This window comes from Bombina bombina, chromosome 2, assembly GCF_027579735.1.
Source record: "Bombina bombina isolate aBomBom1 chromosome 2, aBomBom1.pri, whole genome shotgun sequence".
Taxonomy (NCBI): domain Eukaryota; kingdom Metazoa; phylum Chordata; class Amphibia; order Anura; family Bombinatoridae; genus Bombina; species Bombina bombina.
In genome coordinates, this window is record NC_069500.1 from 1,333,791,174 (window position 1) to 1,333,818,881 (window position 27,708).

Consider the following 27,708-nt stretch of genomic DNA (forward strand, 5'->3'; position numbering starts at 1 on the left):
AAATAAGATTTCAAACACATAAATGTTCTCCTTTTTGTATTTTAAGCAAGAACTTAACCTGCTCAGTTTCCAGCATGGTAAAGTGTCATCATCCACTTTATTCACCCTGTGTGGGGTACGTCACCATGTCGTCCTTCTGCTCCCACTATGCTTCTCATTATCTAGTAAAGGAATTAGAAGGGTCCTTCACAGGCACATTCTTATTTCTTGTGGTGCAGGGAGGGACCTCGAATTGATTGCATAGACCTCTTGTACAAAATAAATTATTACTCTGCCAAAGTGAGGGGTCACATGTTTGTTTTTCTCAAATGCAGCTGCTGTAAAAATAATGATCACTTGAAGCAGCAGCAAAATGGAGTTTTTACCAAGAAGTACAAGTGACACCAGAAAGCTTTTCTATGGACGAGCTATTAGAGAATGATAACCCACATCTGAAAGAGGGATCACATGCCCTTCTCATGTGCAGCTGATTGCCATGATAATATAGATTATTTGTCCCATCTAAGGACTTGATAACAGGAAGGGGACTTTTTAGAGCACTTTCTCCACCTAAACCCCTCCCCCCCCCCCCAGAGGGGTATGAGACATTTAGGAAAAAGGTAGTACCCCTAATGAGGGACCTCATATCCCCTGTTAATGGTGGTTATCTCAAACATATACCCCAAGAACATAAGTAAACTGTTAAAGGGACATGAAACCCAACATTTTTCTTTCATGATTCAGATAGAGAATACAATTTTAAACAACTTTCTAATTTACTTCTATTATTTAATTTGTTTGCTTCTCTTGTTATCCTTTGCTGAAAAATGTATCTAGGCAAGCTCGTGAGCAGCAAAGAACCTAGGTTTTAGCTGCTGATTGGTCGCTGCATATAAATACCGATTTTCATTGGCTCACCCATGTGTTCAGTTAGAAAACAGTAGTGCATTGCTACTCCTTCAACAAATAATACCAAGAGAATAAAACAAATTAGATAATAGAAGTAAATTAGAAAATTGTTTAAAATTGTATTCTCTATCTGAATCATTAAAGAAAAAATGTGGGGTTCATGTCCCTTTAACTAAAGAACTGAGAGTTGTATGCTTCACTTTTAAAAAAAATATCCCCTTCCAGTAATCCTACACAAGTAAATAAATTCACATTAAAGGGAATAAACTAAAACTATGTCACCCAAATTGCACACTAATGATCAAATATCAAAACCAGTTGAAAATACATTGCAGTATTAAAGAAAAACAACACATCAAAAGAAAATCAAAAATCGTCTGCAACCACTAGGTATGTAATAGTCCTAACACAAACATATTATGTCTTTATTTATAGGATTGTACCACACTATCACATTAAATTCTGCAACACTTTTTATTTGAATAGTTAATTATATAATTATACAATTTTGAAAATCATGATTTATAAAAGAATCTTTCATGATTCATATAGAGCATGCTATTTTAAGCAACTTTCTAATTTACTCCTATTATGAATTTCCCTTTGTTCTCTTGGTATCTTTATGTGAAAAGGCTTAAATGTAAACTTAGTGGCCAGACTATTTTTGGTTCAGTACCCTGGGTAGTGCACGCTGATTGGTGGCTACATTTAAACACCAAGTGCTACCCAGGTGCTGAACAAAAAAAATAATAATAGGAGTAAATTAGAAAGTTGCTTAAAATCACAAACTCTATCTGAATAATGAAAGAAAAAAAATTGGGTTCAGTGTCCCTTTAACATCACAATCATGAAATAAAAAAGGTGTATAAGGTAATAAGCTAAAGGTGATTTATATTATCAACCACATGAAAAAGCAACCTTGGAAAAGACAGAAGTTTATAGTTATACTTTTATTCTCTCAGTAGGTTTTTATACATTATGGGGTCGATCACAATGCTACAAAATTCATAATTGTACTTATACTTTTTAGAAGCACAATATTTAAGTTAATTTGCTGAGAAGGAAACAATTAAGCCTTTTATCTAATCGAATGGGGGACTGTTTTTTTTTCTTTCTTTCTATTTAAAGCTCGCCAACGCGTCGCCTTACTGAGAAACATTTCCTTGCATCGTCGTTATCTCTAGAGATTGAAGAACAGAAGAAGAGAAACCTGTCAAACGTCACTAATCCAAAATAACTGAGCGGCCATCTTGGTTGTGGGCAGTATAGAATAATGTCTGGTGACACATGGGAAACAAGTTATTCTTATAACTCTTACATGACAGTTCATTGTTAAGTTAAAATGGAAATCCGACTGAAATAATAAGGGTATACAAATAAAACAAACGTGTGTATGAGTAAAATGATATTGCAGTGAGGAATTATTTGTATTAGTGTAATACCAATTACTGTTCTTTTATTTTGGTATATATATATATATATATATATATATATATATATATATATATATATATATACTTCTGCATTTCTTATTTTCTTACTAGAGTTTCATATACGTTATCGATATATACAAACACACATCTTTTAGGTAGAGATGTGACTGTAATTTATTCTTCAGATTTATTTTGAACTTAGGCAAACAATTTGTTTTAAATAACACTTAATAGTAACATTACTATTCATGCTATTCTCTTGCCAATATTAAATATGGCTCTTAACGGTGCATAAATACACACTCCTACCTGTACTGATATACAGTATTGAATAATCCCACCCTTTGTTTTATGCACGCTATTGTGATTGGTTCTTACTCCTGTCCTTTATGCTTTGGAGGTTGTTGCTGTGTTGTCGGCGTCGCCTTCTGAGAAATGCTGCGCATGCGCGGCAAGGTATGAGTGGCGCTGATCGCTTGGGATGGTTACTGTTTTGGGGCTGTCAGTGGAGCCCTCGTTGCTGCTGTTAAGTGGGGTACCCGGGCTGTGGAATCGTGAACGGCTGACTGAAACCTTGATCTGTAGTACTATCCAATCCTCTCAGGCAGGATCACAAGTCCCCTTGGTGACAGTGCTCTGGGGATACCTTACATCCACAGCCAGAGTGCACACTCACGGGGGAATGATGAACAGGTTCAGAAAGTGGCTGTACAAACCCAAGGTGAGTGGGGAGTAGATACTCAGGGAAGGAAAGTGTTACTTTTCAGACAAACAGCTGCTCCACGCACAAACAGGTTTATTTCACGAGATACAAACCCATGTTTTACACGGGGACTCTGCACCATCATATGTGACGTGTGGGACCTGACACCTGCTTCACTTACATTAAAATCTATTCCTCTGTGACAGTGAGAGATACCAAGTCCAAGATTCTCAAATCATATGGTGTCACATCCGTGGGATTTAACACCTGCTCACACTGTCTATAGCGTATTGTTCCTCTCTATAGACCAGTTATTGCTTCAGAGACTAGCTATACTTATTAACCTCAATTATAATATGTGTCATCTACTCCACCCAAAAACCTATATCTGCTGCCATCAGGTATACTCATCAGTCATATTATATGTCTCTTGGGGCTAAGTATCTGCTCCATGCTCAAACATTTTATGTACACCTTTTGACTTGGATTGGACATAGTGTTGTTTAAGCAGAATGTACTAATTTAAAATCACATAAATCATATTATGCTACATTATGTGATGTTTTTATTTTTCAACCACCCTCCAATCCAGCATAATTTATTTTAGCCTGATTTAATGTCCACCTGTAATAACATTATACAGTATTTTATTTCTTTATTAGATACTGTGCTCATATCCCTTGAACAACATAGGTTGAAACCAACCACCTTTTGTTGCTTTTTTCTTAGTAGAAACAAAACCCAACCAATACAAACCTCAGTCTCATGTTACTTGTGACACTGATACCTCTTTTATTATAATCTGCCTCTAGAAGGCAGAGACAGGGATATTCATTATTTACTTGGTGCACAGTACTGTACATAGTAGTCTAGTAAATTCACATGTGGCTTTGTGTGATTTTCTGTAGTGCCTGCTTTATTCCCGCATATTCTATTTATTAATTAACCCATTGCTTGGTTGTAGTCCTGTATCCCAGATATGTTTATGTAGAATACAATGTATTTCTTTTTATTGTCACCTTGATGATCTAGGCTACAGAGTGCCTTATAAAACTGCAAGTCACATGTGGAAAAAACATTTCTCTTATGTTTTGCTATAACATCCAGTAAATCATGTTCACGCTTTTTCTTTTTTTTTGTCCCAAATGTCAAGGCTATTCAGGGCTATTGTTTTATGAGTCTAAAGAATGAAATATGCAGTAGTTTCATCTGTCTGCTCTTGTTTCTGGTGCTATTTTTTTTTTTTTACCCGTAGTTGTCTGCAGCCTTTCATGTGTTGGTAAAGTCTGATTACATATTGTGAAGAATGTCCCCTGCAGCTCTTTACAAGGGGGATTCAGATTGTCTTTGTCTGAACTTGACATGCTTGGTTGTAAGATCTCATGAAATAATTCATTCATAATCTGTTGTATCATTTTATCTTTTCATTTTGAGTTTTATTATGTCCCCAAGTTAGCATTCTGGTTGCTAAAGGGTTAATCAAGGAGTAGAAAAGAAGACACAATTTTATCATAATCATCTGTCTGTCTCATTGTCAAACTGCATTACAAAGGATGAATTATTTAGAGGTGACAGTCTCTATTGTATTAATCTTATTTTACGTTTCTCATATGTTGTTTTGTTGGTAACTGGTGTTGAAAATGGGTACGATTTTGATGACTTAATTTTTATATTATTATAATAGATGCTAATGTTTGACCTGTCAGTTTATATACACATTGCAAGGACTGGTATATCAGTATGGTATATTTTTAATAAGTTCCCAATTGTTGGCTTGCGTCAATGTGTGTGTGTATATAGTTTGTAGAATTTTTATTATTGCAAAGTCTAAAATTCAATTAATTAAAATGTGTGCAGATTTTAATTAATCTATGTAGGAATTAATGCATTATGTATCATTTATCATAAAGGATTAAATCAGTTTATCTCTTTATAGATTTTAATTTATTGATTTTGTTTTCATATATCTGTTATAATATTATGCTTCTTGCTTGATATGTTTTTTTTTTAAATATATTTCTGATGGTATTTCTAAATTATTGTTGTTTTAAAGTGATCATAATGTCTTGCTCACAGTGGATTGTTTTACAGACCTCTATATAAGGGGTTAAAGCAGACAGATCAGACACGTGCCAGCACTATGCATTATTTACATATGTAGAAGAAATTTCCCAGGCACACAAGAATCTTCTGGTTTTTTTTTTTTTATTCATTGCTGTGAAAAAAATTCATTGCTTGCCTTACATTTTACCCCGCTGTATTTAATGTATGAATTATGTGGATAATAGCAGCACTGTCCCTTGTAATTTATCATTTGCTAATTAGTCTGATGAAAATGTCAATATATTTATTTGGTCATTTAAAAGATTATTCTCTAGCAATGTTAAAAGCTTTAATAAGACATAGTACTAAAAAAAAAAATAAAAAAAAAAAAAATCATTGTGTTTATGAAAGTGCAGCAGTTTAAATATATTTATTTATTTATTTGACAAAGATCAAATAAAAGTTGGTTAAATAGTATATCTAGGAATTTTTGCTGGCTGGCTAATAGGTACAATCCCACAGAAAACGTTGTTTTATTCAGCAGAGGTATTTTTCAACAGTTAAAGCTCTAGAATATATTTTGAAATATTCTCTTTTAGATGGAACATACATTTTTGTGTGTATAATGTACATTTAAAGGGACATAAAAGTGCAAAAACTAAATGCTTTAATGTGTTAGATAATTGTAATACTGTTACTTACATATAACTATGTGCTTACCACTGCACATTGATTAAACACATAGTTAAGGCCAGAGCAGCAATGCACTACTAGGAGCTAGCTGAACACATTTAGTGAGCCAATCACAAGAGGCGTTTGTGTGTATCCACCAGTCACAAGCTAACCCCCAGTAGTGCATTGCTACTCCTTAAAATACATGCTCTATCTGAACCATTAAAGTTTAATTCTGGTGAGCCAATGACAAGAAAAAAAAATATAAGACTGTATCCACTAATCACCAGCTAGCTCCCAGTAGTGCTTTGCTGCCGCTGAGGATATGTACATGTAATCCAACAAAGGATATCAAGAGAACAAAGTACATTATAGTTATAATAGAAGCACATTTAAAAGTCTCTTAAAATTGCATATTCTATCTGAATCAAGAACGTTTGTTTTATTTTCATGCCCCTTTAAGGCCTTCACGATATTTGAATAGTTTTACATTAATAAAGTAAAGACGGAATTTAATAATAAGACAAAATAGAATATATATAATAGGAAACACTAATAATGTATTCTCTATTCAATCTATTAGAGAGTATTTTAAAATGTTTTCTTGTTGTTTTTTTAAGTCATTTTTTTGTGTTGAATAAACCTACATTTTTTTTTCTCTCCTGTTAGACTTGTAGAGGAGCTGTCCCTTGCAGGCAGTTCGCTTTAACATTTTTTTTTCATGCAAAAATATTCTAACAAGTAATTTCCACTCCTCTACACATTTTTTTTTTCTTTTCTGCAAAGCTTTTATTTTTACACATAAACAGCCTTTTTTTTTTTTTGCATACTTTTGTAACAGGTGTGTTAAACTTGTCAGAAGCAAAATAAAGATACAAACGTCAAGCCTAAAGTTGTTTTTTTCCAGCATAAATAGCATATAGAATACTAAATACTTCGGAACCAGGCATTTTTTTATGTCATAGAGATGTTTTAATTAAAATGTCTTTTTTTTTTTTTCTACCTCTTCTTTCTCTGTAACAAGCTGTTTTTTATTTCCGAAAAAAATAAGAAGCTCTATCCTTTATTATTATTATTATTATTATTATTATTTTTATGGGAAACCAGTATGGAATGCCCTCTCATGTATAAACCAAATGGAGATGACATTATGTGACTTTCTAGATAAATGTATGAAGTGAGCTGTTTGTAAATACTGATGTGCGCTCCAGCAATGTCTAGTGACCCATACTGATATATTTGTGCCCTCTCAGTACGGGCAGTGTGGGTACACTGGTCAGTCAGCCTTACTAAACAAATCCTGCTCTGCTTGAGCCTGTCATGCACTTTCATTTATTTTCTGGGTAAACAAGACCGGTTTAATAGTATGTAGTGCTGACACATTTTCTACAAACAAAAGCAATGTGTTCTTTGACTGCCTGAGACTTTTTTTTGTTTGTATTTACTTAATCATGTTTATTTTCTATATAATTCCTATAAGCTAGTTCGCTCTGTTTAAAAATATTAAGGGACATGAAACACAATTTTTCTTTTCAGAAAGAGACTACAATTTTAAAAACCTTTCCAATGTACTTCTATTATCAAATGTGCTTTGTTCTCATATTATTGTTTGTTGAAGAGGTCTGGATAGGTAGTGTGCACATTTTAGGGGCACTACATGCTAGGAAATAGTGCTACCATCTAGTGCTCTTGCTAATGTATAACATGGTTGCAAAACTGCTGCCATATAGTAACTGCAGACACGTGCACACTCCTGACCTTACATTCCTGCTTTTCAGTTTGCTGTTTGTTCACACAGCTAGTAAAATTGTAACAGTCTTATAAAGGGCAATTTTTAACTTAAGGAATAATTCTGTTATTTAATGGGGTTAAAAAGGTTGCATTTTACAATGTTTCAGTTACTATATAACTTTGTTTTAACCAAAACTGTTTTCTACAGGGTATGCACAGATTGATGCACATTTTTTTTTTGTTTTTTTTATGAACCAGTGTTAGTTAACCCCTGGTTTACTGCATTGATTCTATAGAAACATCTGCAACAGCTGGTGCATCTGTTAATGTGACATTACCTTTATGGTCTAAATCCCATTCCAGCTGTATAGGAGAAAGGTTGGTTAAAAAAAAAAAAAGCAGTTATAATCAACACTTTTACGAGAGACAAGCTTCACCTGGAGTTGCGTATGCCCTTTTTTATTTAAAGGAACAGTATACACAAATGTTCATATAACTGCATGTAATAGACACTACTATGAAGAAGACTATACACAGATACTGATGTAAAAATCCAGTATAAAACCTTTTAAACACTGACTAGTTTAACACCATTGATAAAAAAACCCCACTGAGTTATATAAGGTTACAACTTGCATATCTATTGTCTAATACTAATTAATAACCAGTTAACATACTGGCACAATAGGTAAAGTTCACCGATCAGCTGTAATTATCCTATCGCTATTATTAAGTAGATACATTAGTTTACACAGCAGTTTGAGAGCTGGAAGAAGAGGTCAGATTGTGGCCAATTACTAAAAGCACAACAATCTTGTAGGGGAGGAAGTGAGTGGAAGCTAAATATTTTTAACATATTTAAAGGGACATGAATCCCATTTTTTTTTTTTAAAGGGACACTCAAATCAAAATTAAACTTTCATGATTCAGATAGAGCATGCAATTTTTTTTTTAACAACCTTCAAATTTACTTCCATTAAGAAAATATGCCCAGTCTTTTTATATTTTAACTTTTTGAGTCACCAGCTCCTACTGAGCATGTGCAAGAATATACGTATAAGCATGTGATTGGCTGATGGCTGTCACATGATACAGGAGGAGTGGAAATAGACAGAACTTTTGAAATTTGTTAATAAAAAAACTACTCATTTGAAGTTCAGACTAAGTGTCTTATCATGTATTTGTTCATTATGGAAATCTACTGTATTTACTGCTCCTTTAATGACTCAGACAGAACTTTCCAATTATCTTCTATTATCATATTTTCTTTGTTCTATTGGTATCCTTTGTAGAAAAACAATGATGTTAGCTCGGGGGTATCTATGTGTTTCCAGCACTATATTGCAACAGTTTTCCAAGAATGTTTTACCGTTGCAAGAGCACTATCTGGCAACACTTTTTCCTGCTATGTAGTGCTTCAAACATGTGCATACTTCCTACCTAGATATCTCTTCAACAATAATGCCATAAGAACAAAGTCAATTTAATAATAGAAGTCAATTGGAAACCTTTTTAAAAATTGTATAATCTGTCTAAATCAGAAAAGAACAATGCTGGGGTTCTTTTCCCTTTAACTAGCAGTCTTTCATGTACATGACAGAGAATTTGATGATAATGTCCCTTTAAAATGAATATGTAGGTTGGCAGAAACAGATTTTGGAGCTAAGGATAGGTTCCTGGTATTTGTCCAATCCTGTTTTTGTAACCTGCCTTTATACCAGAAAAGTATAGGCAAATGTAGAGATAAATATGATTTGTTTTACTTCCATATGCCCAAGAAATTGACAACGATTACTTGGCTGTAAATTATTTATAATTAACCCATTCATAGCAATGCGTGACACTTGTGAAATGAGTTCTGTGAAGCCGAGTTATTGAAATCCATGAGGGCGCTTCCCTTATTAAACACTCATTGCCAAACTATGATGGATCACTTTTCAGGGTTGATGAGTTTGTGATTTATTAAGTGATGAACATTCAACAGGGAAAAGGCCGGATGTGATTGAGCGTCCCTTGAAATTATTATCTTTAAATTCAGAGGAGGCCTCTTTACAAATTGCTTCTTTTAAAGGGGAACATTGAATTGTTATTTTGAAGCTGTGATTTAAAAATTTAAAAATGTTTTTTTTTTTTTTTTTTTAATAGTTTAGTCCTTTCTCAGTAAGTCCACATTTAAACATTAAATAAATACTATGTATAATGATGTATTTTTGAATAATATGTGGATGTGTTTAAATATTAGTTGCTAAAATATTTAAGAAATAAGAAATATTTTCCAGTATTCTACCCAGGACCTTTTTTTTTTTTTTTTTTTTATAATATTTTTTTTATTGTTTTAAAAGATGAGTGAACATAAGAGCATCAAAAGCATATATGTAAATATCAATAGTACATAATACAGTACTAATAGGAAATTACAATATACAGAACAGACACACATAATAAGAGACACAAGAGAGAATGCTGAATGTTAGAGTCAATTGCCTGTGGATCTCCAATCTTTCCCCCACCTCTCCAGATGGGGGTGCTAAAGGCCAGTTGCTGTGGGAAGTCAGACACATTGCTAATTGTCCAGATAGATCAGCATTTTCCACATAATATAAAGGTCATATCATAACTGTTCTTACCAACATCATAACTTAACCATAGAACATTGCAAATCAGATATATTAGTCAAACCATATATAGGCTGTGCCAAGCTATCAGATAGGGGGGGGGGGGGGGGAAGAGAGAGAAAAAAACAAAACAAACCCCGAGAGTGGGGAATATGGGAGAGGGATTTTAGGAAAAAGGCAAGGGGGAATCGGATTCATTCTAGGGAAGGAAGGGGGGGGGCCTGAATAGGTAAGATTGTTCGTATAGTATTAGAAAAGAACAACACTAAGGAACCATGAGTACCCCATAATATTTGCAGTAAGAATTACTCTGGGCTGTATGCCCAGATTTTGATCTGGAGGTCCTCTGACCCATGAATGTGGGAGACATAGGATTCCATTTTCTTAACAAAGTTTAAGATGTCAGTCACTTGCTCCCAAGAGGGTGAAACACGCTGTAGCCACATAGGGGCCACAGCTAGTTTAACGGCTAAGAATAGGTAGATACAGAACAATTTTTGAGGCAGGGTCAACTGCCTGGGCAAAATGGGAAATAGACATGTACTTGATGACATGGGTAAATTGATACCCCCTGAAGAGCAATATTGGATTGCCTTCTGCCAGAGCGGCTGAATCTGTGGACAAGACCACCAAATATGTTAAGGGGTTCCCAAGTCCTCGCATCCCCTCCAGCACTTAGGTGAGTTAACGGGCAAAATTTTAAAAAGGCGGATAGGAGTCATATGCCATTGGAGCACGACCTTGAGAAACAACTCATACAAAGTTGTACAGTGTATAGCTTTTTTTGGTGAGTTGGACTGCAACCCGCCATTGTTGTGGTTCATGTGAGACCGCTAAGGAAGATTCCCAGTGCCGTATTGGGGGGGATTTGTAAAAGACTGGAGGATTCATAAGTACAAGATATGAGATAGATAAGAGTCTGGCAGGAGGGGACGGGGAGTCCCATCTTACCTTCCAGACAGTTTTGGTTCTCAGAGGGCCTTTATCAAAGCCCCACGATATGAGGAGGCTACGTAGTCTCCAAAACTCAAAGTGCAAAAGAGGGGTTGGACTAAATTTCCGAAGGAAATCTTGATAGGTGAGTAATTTATCTCCTACATAGAGGTCTGCTATCTTGGTTAAGCCCAAAGCAAGCCATAAATTAGGGTGAGAGTCCGGTAGTGACAATAGCAATCCTCTCAGTGAGTGTGATGGCGAGCGGTGAGGTGCTATAGACGGAAGGTTACGAAGCTTATCCCAAAATCTCAAATTCGATTTTATAATAGGGTTAGCCAAAAGGGCAGGCGGCCTGGAGTGCTTTGGAATCCACAGCAGATCTCTCAGGGTATACCCAGCCGGAAGGGATGCCTGTTCAATCTCAGCCCACCGGCTCTCCAACGTCGAGCTCCATCGAGTTACGTGGGATAGTCTGGCTGCTTCGTGATATTTTAAAATATTGGGGGCAGCCGCCCTGCCAGCCAGCAAGGGCTGTTGCAGGATGTTAGTAGCTAATCTCGGGACCTTATTGCGCCATATGAATTTATTGCACAGTTGTTGGAATTTATAAATTGTAGATCTAGGAATTGGGACAGATAAAGAGCGAAACAAATAAGTAAGTTTCGGGAGGAGGCTCATTTTGAAAGCTGCTATCCGACCCAGCCACAACAATGATGGAACATTCCATGTGTCAGTAGATTTCTCGATGTTTGATAACAGGGGGGTAAAATTTAAGTCAATCATCTCCGATACACTATGGGAGAGATAGACCCCAAGATGTTTGATATGTGATGTGGACCACAAGAAGTTGTAAGTGCGTTTTAGTGTATTGAGAATCTCTTCCGAGATGTTGAATGCGTAAGCCTCTGTTTTAAGAACATTTAGTTTATAATAACTAACTAAGGCAAATTTATCTACCAAGGACCTTTTTAAAGGGACAGTCTTTTATTGTTTAAAAAGATAGATAATCCCTTTATTACCCATTCCCCAGTTTTGCATAACCAGCACTGTTATATTAATATACTTTTTACCTCTGTGATTACCTTGAATCTAAGCTTCTGCTGACTGCCCTCTTATCTCATTTCTTATGACAGACTTGCATTTTAGCCGATCAGTACTGAATCATAAATAACTCCAGGAGTGAGCACAATGTTATCTATATGGCACACATGAACTAGCACTGTCTATCTATGAAAAACTTTCAAAATGCATTCAGAAAAAAAGACGGCTTTAAGGGCTTAGAAATTAGCATATGAGTCATCTAGGTTTAGCTTTTAAGAAAGAATACCAAGAGAACAAAGCATATTTTGATGGTAAAAGTAATTTGGAAAGGTTGGTTAAAATTGCAGGCCTTATCTGAATCATGAAAGTTTAATTTTGACTGGACTGTTCCTTTAATGGGCACAATTCCCAGTGGTTTTAACTGCCCCAGCTAAAATTTAAGCAAAATTAGCTAATAATTGGTTTTCAATGTTTGTTGCACAAAGTATATTTAAATGAATTCATGCTAAATTTTGCAATTTATTTGTGATTTGGATAGTTTATAAGTAACATTTATAAACGACAGAACATTTTATATTATTGCAAAGTATTACACTGCCCCCTTCTAGCTACCTCATATTGCCACCTGGTTGGCACAATATTCTGTGGAGAACATTGGAGTCTATAAAGTAATTGATACTGCCATGTTGAATTTTAGGGTTCCCTTATCTAATCACTTCTGCTGAGAACAAAGTAATTTGCAAATGTTTTTTTAAAGAGCCACTAAAGTCAAAATTATTATACTTTCATGGTTCAGATTGTGCAATTTAAATAAACTTTCCAATATACTCCTATTTTTAAAATGTGCCCATTCTTCTTAAATGCAAGCTTTTTAATGCTACAGCTTCTACTGAGCATGTGCAAAAGTACACAGTATATACCCGGTACGTAAATGCATTTTGTGACTGACTAATGGCTGTCACATGATACAAGGGGAGGGGAAAATAGACTAAGTTTGAAATTTGCCAAAAAACATTTCTACTGCTCATTGGAAACTATCACATTTTCTATTTTTGTGTATTTGTCAACTATTCAATTCTACTGAATTAAGTGGTCATTTACATATTTTTAATTACAACATCAAAGTGTTTACTTTCCCTTTAACTGATTTTGATAATTTTCACAGTATGAATTAACAAGTTCTTATTTGTTTAGATTGTTCATATACAGTCCTTTTAAAGGGACGCAAAAGTCAAAATTCACCTTTCATGGTTTAGATAGAGCCTAATTATCAATAAATTACCCATTTTCTGTTTTTCTTTTGGTATCCTCATTTGCAGACTATTTACATATTCATCCTTCAGAACATTCAGTAACTAAAGGGGCCACTTTTACTTGTTTTTTTTTTTTTTTCGAATGAAAGGGACAAATTGCTCAAATATTTTCTTTGAGGTATAAAAAAAGGAGTTAAATATGTTAACACTTTTCTATGCGTTACTTGCCATTCAAGCAAGAAATATTCTCTAATACAGGTGGCCCTCGTTTTACAACGGTTCAATTTACACCGTTTCAGAATAACAACCTTTTTTTCCAGTCATGTGACTGCTATTGAAAAGCATTGAGAAGCAGTGCATTTATTAAAATAGCCAGTAGGTGGAGCTGTCCGCTTGTGTTGCAGTAAAGCCAAGCAAGCTGAAATTAATCTGTTTAACCAGACCTGAGCTATAGAGAAGATTTCAAAGGAACAAGAGCTTCCTGTCTATAACTCAGTCCAGATTGGAATGCATAGAAAGAACTGTTTGCAGAGAAATGCAAGTGACGTATGTGTTGTGTGATTATTTTATTAGGTTTATAATGCTGTTTAGCAAATGTTTTTGTTCATTTAACTTAGTTTCATTATATATTCTGTGTTGTGTGATTATTTTATTAGGTTTATAATGCTGTCTAGCATTTAAAGTCTTCATTTCAAAGCTTTAAAAATAATGTATTAGGTGTTACTTATGACAATTTTGAGAGGGGCCTGGAACCTATCTCCCTCACTTCCCATTGACTTACATTATAAACTGGGTTTCAATTTACAACGGTTTCGATTTACAACCATACCTTCTGGAACCTAACCCCGGCGTAAACTGAGGGCTACCTGTACGTGCATAATTTGTACAACAGAGTCCTGGAACCCTGCTATTCACTGGCTAATAGGGACAACTCCCACAGAAAATAGTTTCTTTCTTCAGCACAGGAACATTCTTTTTTTAAAAAAAAAAAAGCACTAGTAATGTTTTCAAATGCTTTCTTATAAATGGAACAGAGACCATTGTCTAGTTTATGTTCCTTTAAATGTAAAAAGCATTGAATTCCCAAGAGATTTCAATGATGGGATCGGGTTAGGGGGCATCCTTATGACGCTAGGCACGCCCTCCAGACCGCGATCGCATCTAGGAAGCGCCGTTAGCTTCAAGACAGCCAAACGGCTAGGACGTTCTATTCCATCCTAACAGTGCTAAAGCCCGGCGCGGTTTGGATGGAATAGAACGCCATAACTGCCTTAAAAGGGAGATGAAACACACTTTTTTTTTTTTTCTTTCACGATTCAGACAGTGAATACAATTTTGAAAAAGTTTCCAATTTGCTTCTATTATCATATTTGCTTGGCTCTCATGTTATTTTATGTTAAAGTGATATCTATATAGGTTGTGTGCACAGGCCTGGAGCACTACATGACAGGAAATAGTGCTGCCATCTCGTGCTCTTGCTAATGTATAATATTATTGCAAAACGGTTTCCATATAGTGCAGACACGTGCACACTCCTGACCTTATCTTCTTGCTTTTATATATATATTTATGATGAGTCAGGTGATTAGATTTATAGTGTGAGTGGCAGGTTGTTATAAAAGGATATTTGCTTTGGTTGCGCCTCAAGTAAGTTCATGGTGGATTCTTTAGATATTTCTTAGGTGACAAAATTTATTATTGGAGTTAAAGGGACTCTGGACATTCAAACAAGTTCTACTTGTTTTAAATAATACTTAGAGCTGACTATGCTTTATGCTGCTCACCTTGAGATCTTTATATAAAAAGTTTATGCATAATGAAACAGCTATGCAATATATTTACATTGTTTATTTTGCTCCTTTTCATGTTATTTAGCTTTAACATCGAGCAATTTCTACTTCTCAAAACATAAAAAGCACCTGCTGACTTCTCAAGGCTAACCTAAGGCTAACTACATATCTTTCACTAACTGGCTTTAACTGATGGCAACTGCAAAACCAGAGTACTTATACTAACTTTATTAACGTTGTTAGCCTTGTTGTCTGCACATTAAAGCCCAGATTGGATCATCCAAATAAGGCAAATAGTGGGTGGAGTTTAGCTATTAAAAAATAATTGCACTAACCCCTTAACGCTGTTAGGACATTCCATGGCATCCGAACATCGCTGGGCTTTAACTCTGTTAGGATGGCATGGAACCTCCTAACCAATCAGGCGTCCTACAGCCTCCCGTGCTTTGAGAATGGGAACTTGGACTGGGGGGGCATTCCAAGCATGCGTAGGCAGTCCCCCATGATCTGATCCTACCTCTGAAATCATCTGATCGCATCAACGATCGCATGATTTAATTTTTAAAGCAAGTGTTTACATCGGAACTAAGTTCCAATGTTAAACACTTGACCCCAGCATGAAGGGGTTAAAAATTAAGTTTATGTGTTTTGAAAACTATAAGACTTGGCTGTTATGTTAATCTATAGCAACACAACAGAAAGTTGTTTACTGTCCCCCAAGTTTTAGCTTCTATTTGCCTCATTTATGTATCCCATCTAGAGGCCAAGGACACATGAAAGGGTTATGGGTGTGACAAAGCATTGTGCCATAGAACTACCCCTTAAAATGTGGTGCATCCTTTATCCGGCCATAGGACAACATAATTTCCTCTCTGTGACTGCTCATGTAGTTCACTTTATTACATATATTTCACTAGTCCCTAAAGGGGCATTGTAGTAAAAATTACTTGCTTTATGTGTTTAATCCCCACAAAATTGTTTAAACTCATAGATAAAGCCTGCTTGTGGGTCACAGAGAAGCAAATTGTGAGCCAAGTAGCAGTGGAAGATGCAACACCCCCTCCAATCATTGGCTGTTTTCCTATATAACTATAAATAAATAATATGTATATGTATGTATGTGTGTCTTTGGCATGCCTTCAACTTATATGTAGGAGCCAGAATTGTGTGTGTGTATATATGTATGTATGTATGTGTGTGTGTGTGTGTGTGTGTGTATATATATATATATATATATATATATATATATATATATTCTCTATCAATGTAAATATTTGCATAGGAAATTAGCACATCTAGGCAAGATTCCCCGCTTGCTTTTTCCCAGAAATACTTAAAGGACCAGTCAACACTGTAGATTTGCATAATCAACAAATGCAAGATAAAAAGACAATGCAATAGCATTTAGTCTGAACTTTAAATGAGTAGTAGATTTTTTTTTCTTACAATTTCGAGTTATGTCTTTTTCCACTCCCCCTGTACCATGTGACAGCCAACAGCCAATCAGAAATGCATACACGTACCATGTGACAGCAATCAGCCAATCACAAATGCATACACACTTATTCTTGCACATGCTCAGTAGGAGCTGGTGACTCAAAAAGTTTAAATATAAAAAGACTACACATTTTGTTAATGGAAGTAAATTGGAAAGTTGTTTAAAATTGCATGCTCTATCTGAATAATGAAAGTTTAATTTTGATTGAGTGTCCCTTTAATATACAATGTTACCAATGCACAAGAGAATTCTGGGTAAGATATGCAAATTAGATACTCAAATTCTCATTTTTTTGCTTCAAAATACTGTCTTAACACAGCGATCCTTTTAACAGGATTATTGCAGCAAACCAGAAATCACTCACTAGACAGCCTGTTTCATTCTTTTTGGAAATAGATTTCTGGTTGCTGCATTGGTAAAGCTATTTTCATGGTTTAAACCAAAATTCATTAAAATTATGGGGGGAGATAAAAAACTGAAATTAAAATCTTCCATGTCTCAAAATTAAATCAATGTAAATATTTTGCATAGGAAATATTTACATTGATTTAATTTTGAGACATGTTACCAATGCACAAGAGAATTCTGGGTAAGATATGCAAATTCTGTTATATATATATACACACACACACCCCTCACATTTTTGTAAACATTTTATTATATCTTTTCATGTGAAAACACTGAAGAAATGACACTTTGCTACAATGTAAAGTAGTGAAATTCTCTGTCTGGGAAATTATCTATCTATCGAATCTATAATAAATAGATGGATTCGATAGATAATTTCCCAGACAGAGAATTTCAAGACGTGCGGGCTGGGACACATGGTAAGGTTCCCAGAGGCAGTTGCGGCGCCCGAGGCTCTGATTAGAACAGAGCACTCTGGAGCGTATCTGCCCTCGGCTGAAATCGGAACATTCTTCGACTTCTTTTACGATAAACATTTTACATGAGAGAAACAAACTTTTCCAACTTTAACTACACGGAAGCAGTTAATGTGCACATTACCTAGGTAAAGTGCAGATTCTGCACTTTAACTGAGCAAATCAGTTAATCTGCAGATTAGCTAGGTAATGTGCACATTAACTGTTTCTGCACTTTAACTGTAACATATATATATATATATATAATGTCCATACTGGGAAACTTTTAACAAAGACCACACAAGGAACCTGGTCTCGGAGGAGTCAATAATACCAGTCACATTTAGTCATTAATTTCCCGTGCTGCACTGGATTTACAAGACTTCAGGCATGTTGTCTTGCCAACTGTTTGTGCATACAACCTGTGACTTGATTACTGAGCCTGGGGATCTCTGTGTTTCTTGATCCGGCCATGTTACCCGCACCTGCATTACGCTCGGGTTGATAAAAACCTCCTGCGTGGCTCTACCTGGCAGTGTGCTTCTGTATACAGATGCTTTGTTATGTGTTTGTGCCTGCACAAGAGGAGCTCTCTGTTGGTGCAATCAAAACACATTGGTATTTTGCTTGGTGTGCTGAGCAAATGAAGTGCTTTCTAGGCACAAATCTTTTCTTGTGCCGTTTCATCAAATACCCTCTAGCTAAACATCAGTATTCTGTATTCATGAGATGAAAATCAGCGTAATCTCATATCCTCACAGATTCAGTCGTGGATTATGTTTAATGTTCAATTGAGAAGATTTGCATTGACAGTTAAAATAAGTGAATATATTTTTCTTGGATCTACAGGATTGATTTATCACGTGGGGAATAAATATTTACTTACTATTTCGTGTCTTGTCTTTTCTAATTATTTGAAATAAGCAAAGCTGACTTAGCCTGTTATTTATCAGGTAAGATATACTTATTTTATATATCCTGCTGGGCTGTGCTGTAAAGTTACTGCCTTTTTGTCATTCTGTTTGATCTGCATTCCTTTCTTGAAAACAATTACGCATTGCTATGTAGCTGTGTCTGTTAGCAATAGTCCCTATCACAGGCATAAATGACATGTCAGCGAGGAGATGCAGAGCACAGCGCCTAGCTGTCTTCGTAAAATAACCACAAGAACATTAGCTTGTACAGCTGTCTATTTTTTCATGTTCCAGAAAAAAAATCATCTATCTTGTCACATTACAACATTTAAAGGGACATTTTTTTTAAATTTTATTATTAATATCCAAAATTATTAACTGTATTGCAAAAAAAAAAATCTGCATGCCAAAAAAAAGTTTTGAAAACGTTTAAACTGTAATTTGTTGGAAAAATGAAAGCCTTATAAATGTTGTTTATCTTGTTTCCTTTGCTGTGGCCAATTAGGGAAAGTATAAACAAGCTCCTGCTCATATCAACCAATCAAAGTTCAGCATGTTGGTATGTTAGGGTTCTGCATTCCCTGGAATGTTCTCCAATCTCTCAGGGGGAATGTAAACTAGGAATGCGCATTCGCCATTTTTATTAGAAGATGGGGGCTTTCTGTCTCTTTTCGGAGCCGGATGTCTTCTTGTGAAAGTGCCAACACTAAGATCTGTGCAAACTCAAATCTTAGTGTGTTGCACTTTCACAAGAAAGAAATTTGGCTCTGAAAGGAGTTACAGGAAAAGCATGCAAAATAGTTGATGAAAGTGCTTTGCAATGTTTTTTTTGTTTTTTTCAAATTATGCATAATTTAAACATTGTATGGGAAATTACATATTGAATTTATTTTGCATTGGGGCCTTTTGCAGTCAAGTAAATGAAAACTTGAAAAAACATATTTATGCAATATTAATTTTTAATAAAGGTTTAAATATGTACAGTATTTATTGTAAATATTTGTCATTACAATGTTCTGCACATAGCAGCAGTATATGTTCTAAGTATTTTTAAATAGATATTTATATATATATATATATATATATATATATATATATATATATATATATATATATATATATATATATATATATATATATATATATATATATATATAATGTGAGCAGAAGGAAGCGCACTCCAATGGGCTTGTATTTAAATATTCACCTTTATTGTGAACGTTTTCGAGCTTATGCAGCTCGTCCTCAGACAGGCAAGATATGAACAGTTACACTTACCACCACCGTGACTAAATGCCCATCCTACTACTACGTCACACTCTACACATTGGACACACCCCCCAGTGGGGAGCTGTCGGCCGTGTCAGTGCGGCAAAGAAATAGGGACCCAAGTGACATAAAACATTACATTAAAAGCAAGTCAACTGTTAATGATGGATACAAAGCAGGATATGGCACCTAGTAATACAAATATAAAGCGGCATGTAAACTGCCGTAATCGCGTCACCATGGTGACAATACAACAAACTCATCCATTGGATAATGCCATAAAGCCAATCAGAGCTAACAATAACAAACTAAGCTGTCAAAACTTAGGCTGTAGGAATTGCCGTTAACAACGAAATAAAACAAGCAATCATACTATGTGAGATCGTCTTGCTTAGAGAGCTCAGAACTGAAGTGCGGGTGAAAATCAACCCGAAAACAAAAGAACAACAGAGAAATTCTGTGCGCTCAAACAGCCGACGGTCACCATAGTAACCGCCAAACAAAGGCGGTAATGAATAACATTGAAGGCCAATAGGGGAGAGAGCAATATAGTAGATAGAAGAAAACGGTAAAAAGGGGGATGTTAATCACTCAGCTAATATACGAACATCAGTATGTGGGGGTTCAAACAGAACATTAAAAAGGACAAACATCGTCCTTTGCGTAGTTCGCACAAAGCAGACAGTTTGAACGCACACATAACTGACGGACTGGAGAAGATGAAAAAGTACCACCAGAACCAGCCTACAAGGGAGTAAGACACCATTCACGAAGTAAATATGTGGAGAAAAATTGATAATATAATAAAATAGAATGAAAACTAATATTTACTTTCCAAAACAAAACAAAAGAATAAAGGTAACCATGAGTACCATTCAGTGACCAGGGAGAAAAGAGTAAATAGAACAATAAGACTTAGGCAAAATCACAAATAAAAAGTGAAAAGTAAAGGATAATTGGTATGGAAAGTAATCCATTATAGAGAGGCAGAAATTAAGCATGCAAGATAGAAATGTCATTAAGGCAACATAACAGAGAAAAGCAAGCAAGAGGAAAGAACCATACACAATAGATGGTGGCTCTCAATAGGCATGATGAATAGATTATGGCTCTCTATAGGGCATATTGGTGTATCTAAAGAAACACCTGCCAATCAAGGAATGCATTGAGTCTCTTTGGTGTGATGGTTTCCAGCTTGTACATCCAGCGGGACTTCCTCTGTAGTAATAATTTGTTGTGATCACCTCCCCCTACTCAGGGGTGGAATGTGATCTATTATGGTGTATTTCAGATCGGAAACCCTGTGCTGGCAATCCACGAAGTGACGTGCTACCGGCTGTTCTGATTCTCCTCGTTTGAGGGCAGTCCGAATGGCTCAGCGGTGATTTGCCATCCGCGTTCTCAAATCAGCAGAGGTTTTGCCTACATAGTACAGACCACAGGGGCAGTGTAACAAGTACACAATGTAGGTCGTGGTACATGTAAGGCGGTGCTTGTGTCTGTATATCTGGCGTCTGTGTGGGTGCGTGAAAGAAGACCCCGTGATCAACCCATTACAGGTTACGCATCCCAGACAGCGGAAGACTCCTGTTTTCTTATTTGTATCCAGCCAAGTCGACTGACGGTAGCAATCCATTGGATCTGTTTTGATCAGAAAGTCACGCAGGGATCCCGATCTGCGGAACCCCAATCGTGGAGTAGACATATGGGTAAAAGGGAGAGATTTATCAGACTTCAGGATGTTCCAGTGATTCTGAAGTACCCCTGTGATTGCCTTCTTGTCTCCCGTGTACGTAGTGACAAAAGTCATCCGTTGGTCCGTCCTTTCTTTATGTGATACTGAGGTCAGATCTAAAGCAGATCGCTGTGTGGATATCAACTCCTCGGGGTATTCCCTCATTTTGAACCTAGATGACATCTCATCCAGTTGTTGGATTTTGTTCACCTCCTCAGTGTTGTTCCTATCGACCCATAGTAATTGGGACTTCGGCAGTGATCTTTTTGTTGCTGGAGGATGGCAGCTGGTATAGTGTAACAGAGAGTTCCGGAACAAGGTAGAATGTATTCTGTTCTGTTTCTTATATAGGCGTACATCCAGGAAGTCCACTTGTGTCCTGTCGAACTGGATCTTGAACTGTAAGGCAGGATTAGCCATATTAAGTTGTTCAAACCATTCCTCCATCTGTGACCCAGACCAGAAAAGGAGCAGGTCATCAATGTATCTTCTAAAGAAAATAATTTTTTCATGCTTGAAGAGATCTGTTCCAAATTCCTCGAACCATGCCATAAATAAATTAGCGTACGATGGGGCCACGTTCGACCCCATCGCCGTTCCCGTTAGTTGTAAGAAAAACTTCTGCTCAAACCTAAAATAATTTGTGGTTAGGCAAATCTGCAATAGAGTAGGACTTCAGATGGAGGCCCTATGTATGGGGTTCTTGATAGATGGAATTCAACTGCCTTTAAACCCTCTGTGTGTGGGATCACGGTATAAAGGCTTGTGACATCAAGTGTCACAAGCAAAATATTCTCATCCAAGAGACCCCAGTCCCTAAGTATGGTCAACAGAGTAGATGAGTCCTTAAGGTATGAAGGCATATGTTGAACCAGGGGCTGGAGGAAAGAGTCTACAAAGTTCGCCAAAGGTTGCTGTAAAGAGCCTATAGCCGTAACTATGGGCCTGCCCGGCGGCTTGTCTAGCCTTCTGTGTATCTTGGGAAGCGTGTAGAACACCGGTGTCCTAGGGAATTCAGTATTCAAGAATTCATAAGTGCCTTTATCCAAAAGTCCTTCCCGATATGCCAGGGCAGTATATTGGTCAATCTGTTTCTTATATGTCATGGTTGGATCATGGCTCAATAGCTTATAGGTCTTGTCATCCATTAGTTGTGATAGTACTTCCTCCCTATAGTCCCTATAGTTCAAAAGAACAATGGCACCACCTTTGTCAGCCTCACGTACCAGAATTGATTTATTTGCAGTGAGTGTTCTCAAGGTATTCCATTCTTCACGTGAGAAGTTGTTGAAAGTGTCTGAACGGTGCTGTCGTACAGAATCATTCAGATCATCCAGTGCAAGCCTACAGAATGTGTTTATGCTTGCATTTGTAAACTGTGGGGTATAAACTGACTTCTTACGGAATTGTTGTGGTGTGGAAGTAATATCTGCAAATTTCTCTTTAAGGGATAGCTGTCTTTGAAACTTCTTCACGTCAATCAGAAGATCAAAAGGATCTGTTCTGCAAGTAGGTATGAAAGTTAGGCCCTTATTGAGGATCTTGGTTTCTGATTCCGTCAGGTGGTGGTCGCTCAGATTCACCACAATATTCTCAGGGGTCATTTCTGTGGCATTGGGAGCGGTTTTGATCTTGTGTCCGCCTCGCCTTGTTTTGATCCTCTTCCTACCGAGTTTTTTGAACGTGTCAAAACACTGGTATGTTGTTGTACAGATGGTGCTGAGCCACTTGGAGTTTCTCCATCCGATCCTGAGCCTGATGCTGAACTCTCCACAGTGACCAGGTTCCTGGGTTTCTGGTAACGTGTGCGTCTCTGGCGGTTCTGGTGAATTCTTTGGCGTTCCTGTGTTGAGAGCTGCCATAGATAGACTTGGTTATCTCTATAGTCTCCAATGACCACCTCAAGCTTTTTATTTTTAAAATCTAGCAAATCTTATTCATAGCGGTCAACCTTATCTTGCAACTTTTTCATCCAATCCTCACTTGAATCAGCCTGTAATCTAGGTAGGTTAGTGGTTTCATAGATTGCAATTTCCGTTGTAATCAGGGCTAGAAGCCTCCCCACTTCTTGAATCACTAAAAGAAGTAAATCGAGTGAGCATTTGTTCTCAATAGCGCACCAGCGCTCACAGAAGGCAGGGTTGTTTCTTCCTATTGTGGGTACATTCTTAACATGGAATCCCCGTGGAATGTACCCCCTCCTATGGTATTCGGAGAGGTAGGTACCATGTAACCTCAAATCCTTCTCCTTTTGTTTTAATTTGAGTAAGTGGGTATAGATGAAAGAGGGTCTATCCAGGGTAGGCCGTGAGACCAATCTGTCAAAGCGGATCAGATCTGCATCTGCTTGTGTAAATTGAAAAACGGCTGCTCCAGGTATGGGAGCACTAATAGCATCTCCCTCCTCGTAATCTGTATCCTGGATTGTGGTCATATCATACAGTAGACAAAAAAAGACTTAAACAGGGTAGTCCGTGGAGGGTATGCGATAGCATAAAAGTTTGTGTGTGTGTGTGTATATATATATATATATATATATATATATATATATATATATATATATATATATATATATATATATATATATATATATATATATATATGTATGTATATATATATATATATATATATATATATATATATATATATATATACTCCATGTGTGTCTGCACTCAAAATGCAAAAAGGTCATCAACCAGGGTGCCAAGTCGGTGTTGTATACAGTCTATTTCAATGAAGGACTGCACTCTCTGGATTTAGGATATAAAGTTTTAAATATTTATTGTGGTGACGTTTCGGGGCACACCGACCCCGATCTGGTCTGAGCAAGGGGTCGGCGTGCCCCGAAACGTCACCACAATAAATATTTAAAACTTTATATCCTAAATCCAGAGAGTGCAGTCCGTCATTGAAATAGACTATATATATATATATATATATATATATATATATATATATATATATATATATATATATATATATATATATATATATATATATATATATATTGTATAAACAAAAATCATATACAGGTATACCTCACTTTACATCGCTTCACTACTACAGCGCTAACATGGAGCCGAAGTTCAACCTCCAAGGAATCTTAAATAGTACTGTAATCATCTTGAGATTGCGAGAAAGGTGACTGGCACAATTTTTATGCGCAGTTGGGTTTGTTTACAGCATTGCCATGCTCTCCATGTCTTAGTGTCATAGTCTGGAAAATTTTACTATATTCTAGGTGATGTACAGTTTTTTTTATTAAAGTGACATAATACTCATATGCTAAATCACTTGAAACTGATGCAGTATAACTGTAAAAAGCTGACAGGAAAATATCACCTGAGCATCTCTATGTAAAAAAGGAAGATATTTTACCTCACAATCTCCTCAGCTCAGCAGAGTAAGTTCTGTGTAAAAAGTTATACTTCACCTGCTCCCAGCTGCAGGTAAAAATAAAAAAAAAATGAAGAAATAAACAGCAGCCAATCAGCATCAGCAGTGCTGAGGTCATGAACTCTTTTACTGTGATCTCATGAGATTTCATTGTAAACTTCCTTACACTGAATAGGGAAATAAGATGAGTGTGCACGTAAGCTCGCTCCTTCCGCTGTCCCGGGACAGACATACTGATTTGCTGCTTAGAAGTCCTTTACAATGGGATGTGGCTACTGAGAAACTTTTGAGGTAAAATATCTTTCTTTCTCTTGTTAAGTGTGTTCAGTCCACGGGTCATCCATTACTTATGGGATATATTCTCCTTCCCAACAGGAAGTTGCAAGAGGATCACCCAAGCAGAGCTGCTATATAGCTCCTCCCCTCACATGTCATATCCAGTCATTCTCTTGCAACCCTCAACAAAGAAGGAGGTCGCGAGAGGAGTTGGAGTTTTTACTTAATTATTCTTCAATCAAAAGTTTGTTATTTTAAAATGACACCGGAGTGTGCCGTTTTTTGTATCTCAGGCAGTATTTGGAGAAGAATCTGCCTGCGTTTTTCTATGATCTTAGCAGACGTAACTAAGATCCGCTGGCTGTTCTCGACATTCTGAGGAGTAGGGTAACTTCAGAAAGAGGGGAATAGCATGCGGGGTCCCCCGCAAATGAGGTATGTGCAGTACATTATTTTCTGGGAATGGAATTGACTAAGAAAATACTGCTGTTACCCATATGATGTAAGTACAGCCTTAAATGCAGTAGTAGTGACTGGTATCAGGTTGATAAATGTATGCGCAGTTGAGTTATTTTCTAGGGACTAGAATTTGACTGAGAAAATACTGTTAATACTGAAATAATGTTTAAGCCTTATCTGCAGTGGAAGCGACTGGTAGCAGGCTTAGTGATAACTTTGCATGACATTCAAAATGTTGTTTTTAAAACGTTTACTGGCATGTTATTCGTTTTGTGAGGTACTTTGGTGATAAATCTTTTTGGGCATGATTTTTTTCCACATGGCTAACGTATTTTCTGCATAGAAACCGTTATATCAGGTCTCCCACTGTTGTAATATGAGTGGGAGGGACCTTGTTTTAGCGCCTTGTTGCGCAGTTAAAATTCTAGCACAGTCTTCCTGTTTCTTCCTCCTTGATCCAGGACGTCTCTAGAGAGCTCAGGGGTCTTCAAAATTCGTTTTTGAGGGAGGTAATCAGTCACAGCAGATCTGTGACAGTGTGTTTGACTGTGATAAAAGCGTTAAATCTTAATTTGATATCCGTTTTTGGGTATTGAGGGGTTAATCATCCTTTTGCTAATGGGTGCAATCCTCTGCTAATTAATACTTTTCTCGTTAAGAATTGTTGACTATAACTGAATTATTTTTCTTTGTTATTCAACTGTATTTTTAAAAGCGCTGCAGCGTTTTTTATATTGCTTGTAAACTTATTGAAAGTGATTTCCAAGCTTCCTAGCTTCATTGCTAGTCTGTTTAAACATGTCTGATACAGAGGAATCTGCTTGTTCATTATGTTCAAAAGCCGATGTGGAGCCCAATAGAAATATGTGTACCAATTGTATTGATATTACTTTGAATAAAAGTCAATCTGTACCGATAAAGAAATTATCACCAGACAACGAGGGGGAAGTTATGCCGTCTAACTCTCCTCACGTGTCAGTACCTGCGTCTCCCGCTTGGGAGGTGCGTAAGATTGAGGCGCCAAGTACATCAAGTCCCTTACAAATCACTTTACATGATATGGCTAATGTTATGAAAGAAGTATTATACAATATGCCCGAATTAAGAGGCAAGCGCGATAGATCTGGGTTAAGGACAGAGCGCGCTGATGACACGAGAGCCATGTCTGATACTGCGTCACAATTTGCAGAACATGAGGACGGTGAGCTTCATTCTGTCGGTGACGGTTCTGATCCGGGGAGACCGGATTCAGAAATTTTAAATTTAAGCTTGAGAACCTCCGCGTGTTACTAGGGGAGGTGTTAGCGGCTCTGAATGATTGCGACACGGTGGCAATCCCAGAGAAATTATGTAGGTTGGATAGATACTATGCGGTACCGGTGTGTACTGACGTTTTTCCTATACCAAAAAGGCTTACAGAAATTATTAGTAAGGAGTGGGATAGACCCGGTGTCCCCTTTTCCCCTCCTCCGATATTTAGAAAAATGTTCCTATAGACGCCACCACACGAGACTTATGGCAGACGGTCCCTAAGGTGGAGGGAGCAGTTTCTACTTTAGCCAAGCGTACCGCTATCCCGGTGGAGGATAGCTGTGCTTTCTCAGATCCAATGGATAAAAAATTAGAGGGTTACCTTAAGAAAATGTTTGTTCAACAAGGTTTTATATTGCAGCCTCTTGCATGCATTGCGCCTGTCACGGCTGCAGCGGCATTCTGGTTTGAGTCTCTGGAAGAGGCGATTCGCACAGCACCATTGGATGAGACTTTGAGCAAAGTTAGAACACTTAAACTGGCTAATGCGTTTGTTTCGGATGCCGTAGTGCATTTAACCAAACTTACAGCTAAAAATTCCGGATTCGCCATACAGGCGCGCAGGGCGCTATGGCTTAAATCCTGGTCAGCAGATGTAACTTCTAAGTCTAAACTACTTAACATTCCTTTCAAAGGGCAGACCTTATTCGGGCCCGGCTTGAAGGAAATTATTGCTGACATTACGGGAGGTAAGGGCCACACCCTTCCTCAGGACAGGGCCAAATCAAAGGCCAATTTTCGTGCCTTTCGTAACTTCAAGGCAGGAGCAGCATCAACTTCCTCCGCTCCAAAACAGGAAGGAACTACTGCTCGTTACAGACAGGGTTGGAAAGGCAACCAGTCATGGAACAAGGGCAAGCAGGCCAGAAAGCCTACTTCCGC

General features: G+C 36.9%; 1 protein-coding gene across 3 annotated transcripts in view; it reads left to right on the forward strand.

Moving 5' to 3' along the window:
* The first annotated feature begins 2,793 nt into the window (after positions 1-2,793).
* The window catches only part of ZFYVE28 (zinc finger FYVE-type containing 28), a 529,419-nt gene continuing 504,504 nt past the window's right edge, over positions 2,794-27,708 (forward strand). For all 3 annotated transcript variants that reach the window (XM_053704206.1, XM_053704207.1, XM_053704208.1), the window contains exon 1: positions 2,794-3,042. In XM_053704206.1, coding sequence (XP_053560181.1) covers positions 2,803-3,042 — 240 coding nt within the window. In that variant the 5' untranslated portion in view covers positions 2,794-2,802. The remainder of the gene's footprint in view (positions 3,043-27,708) is intronic.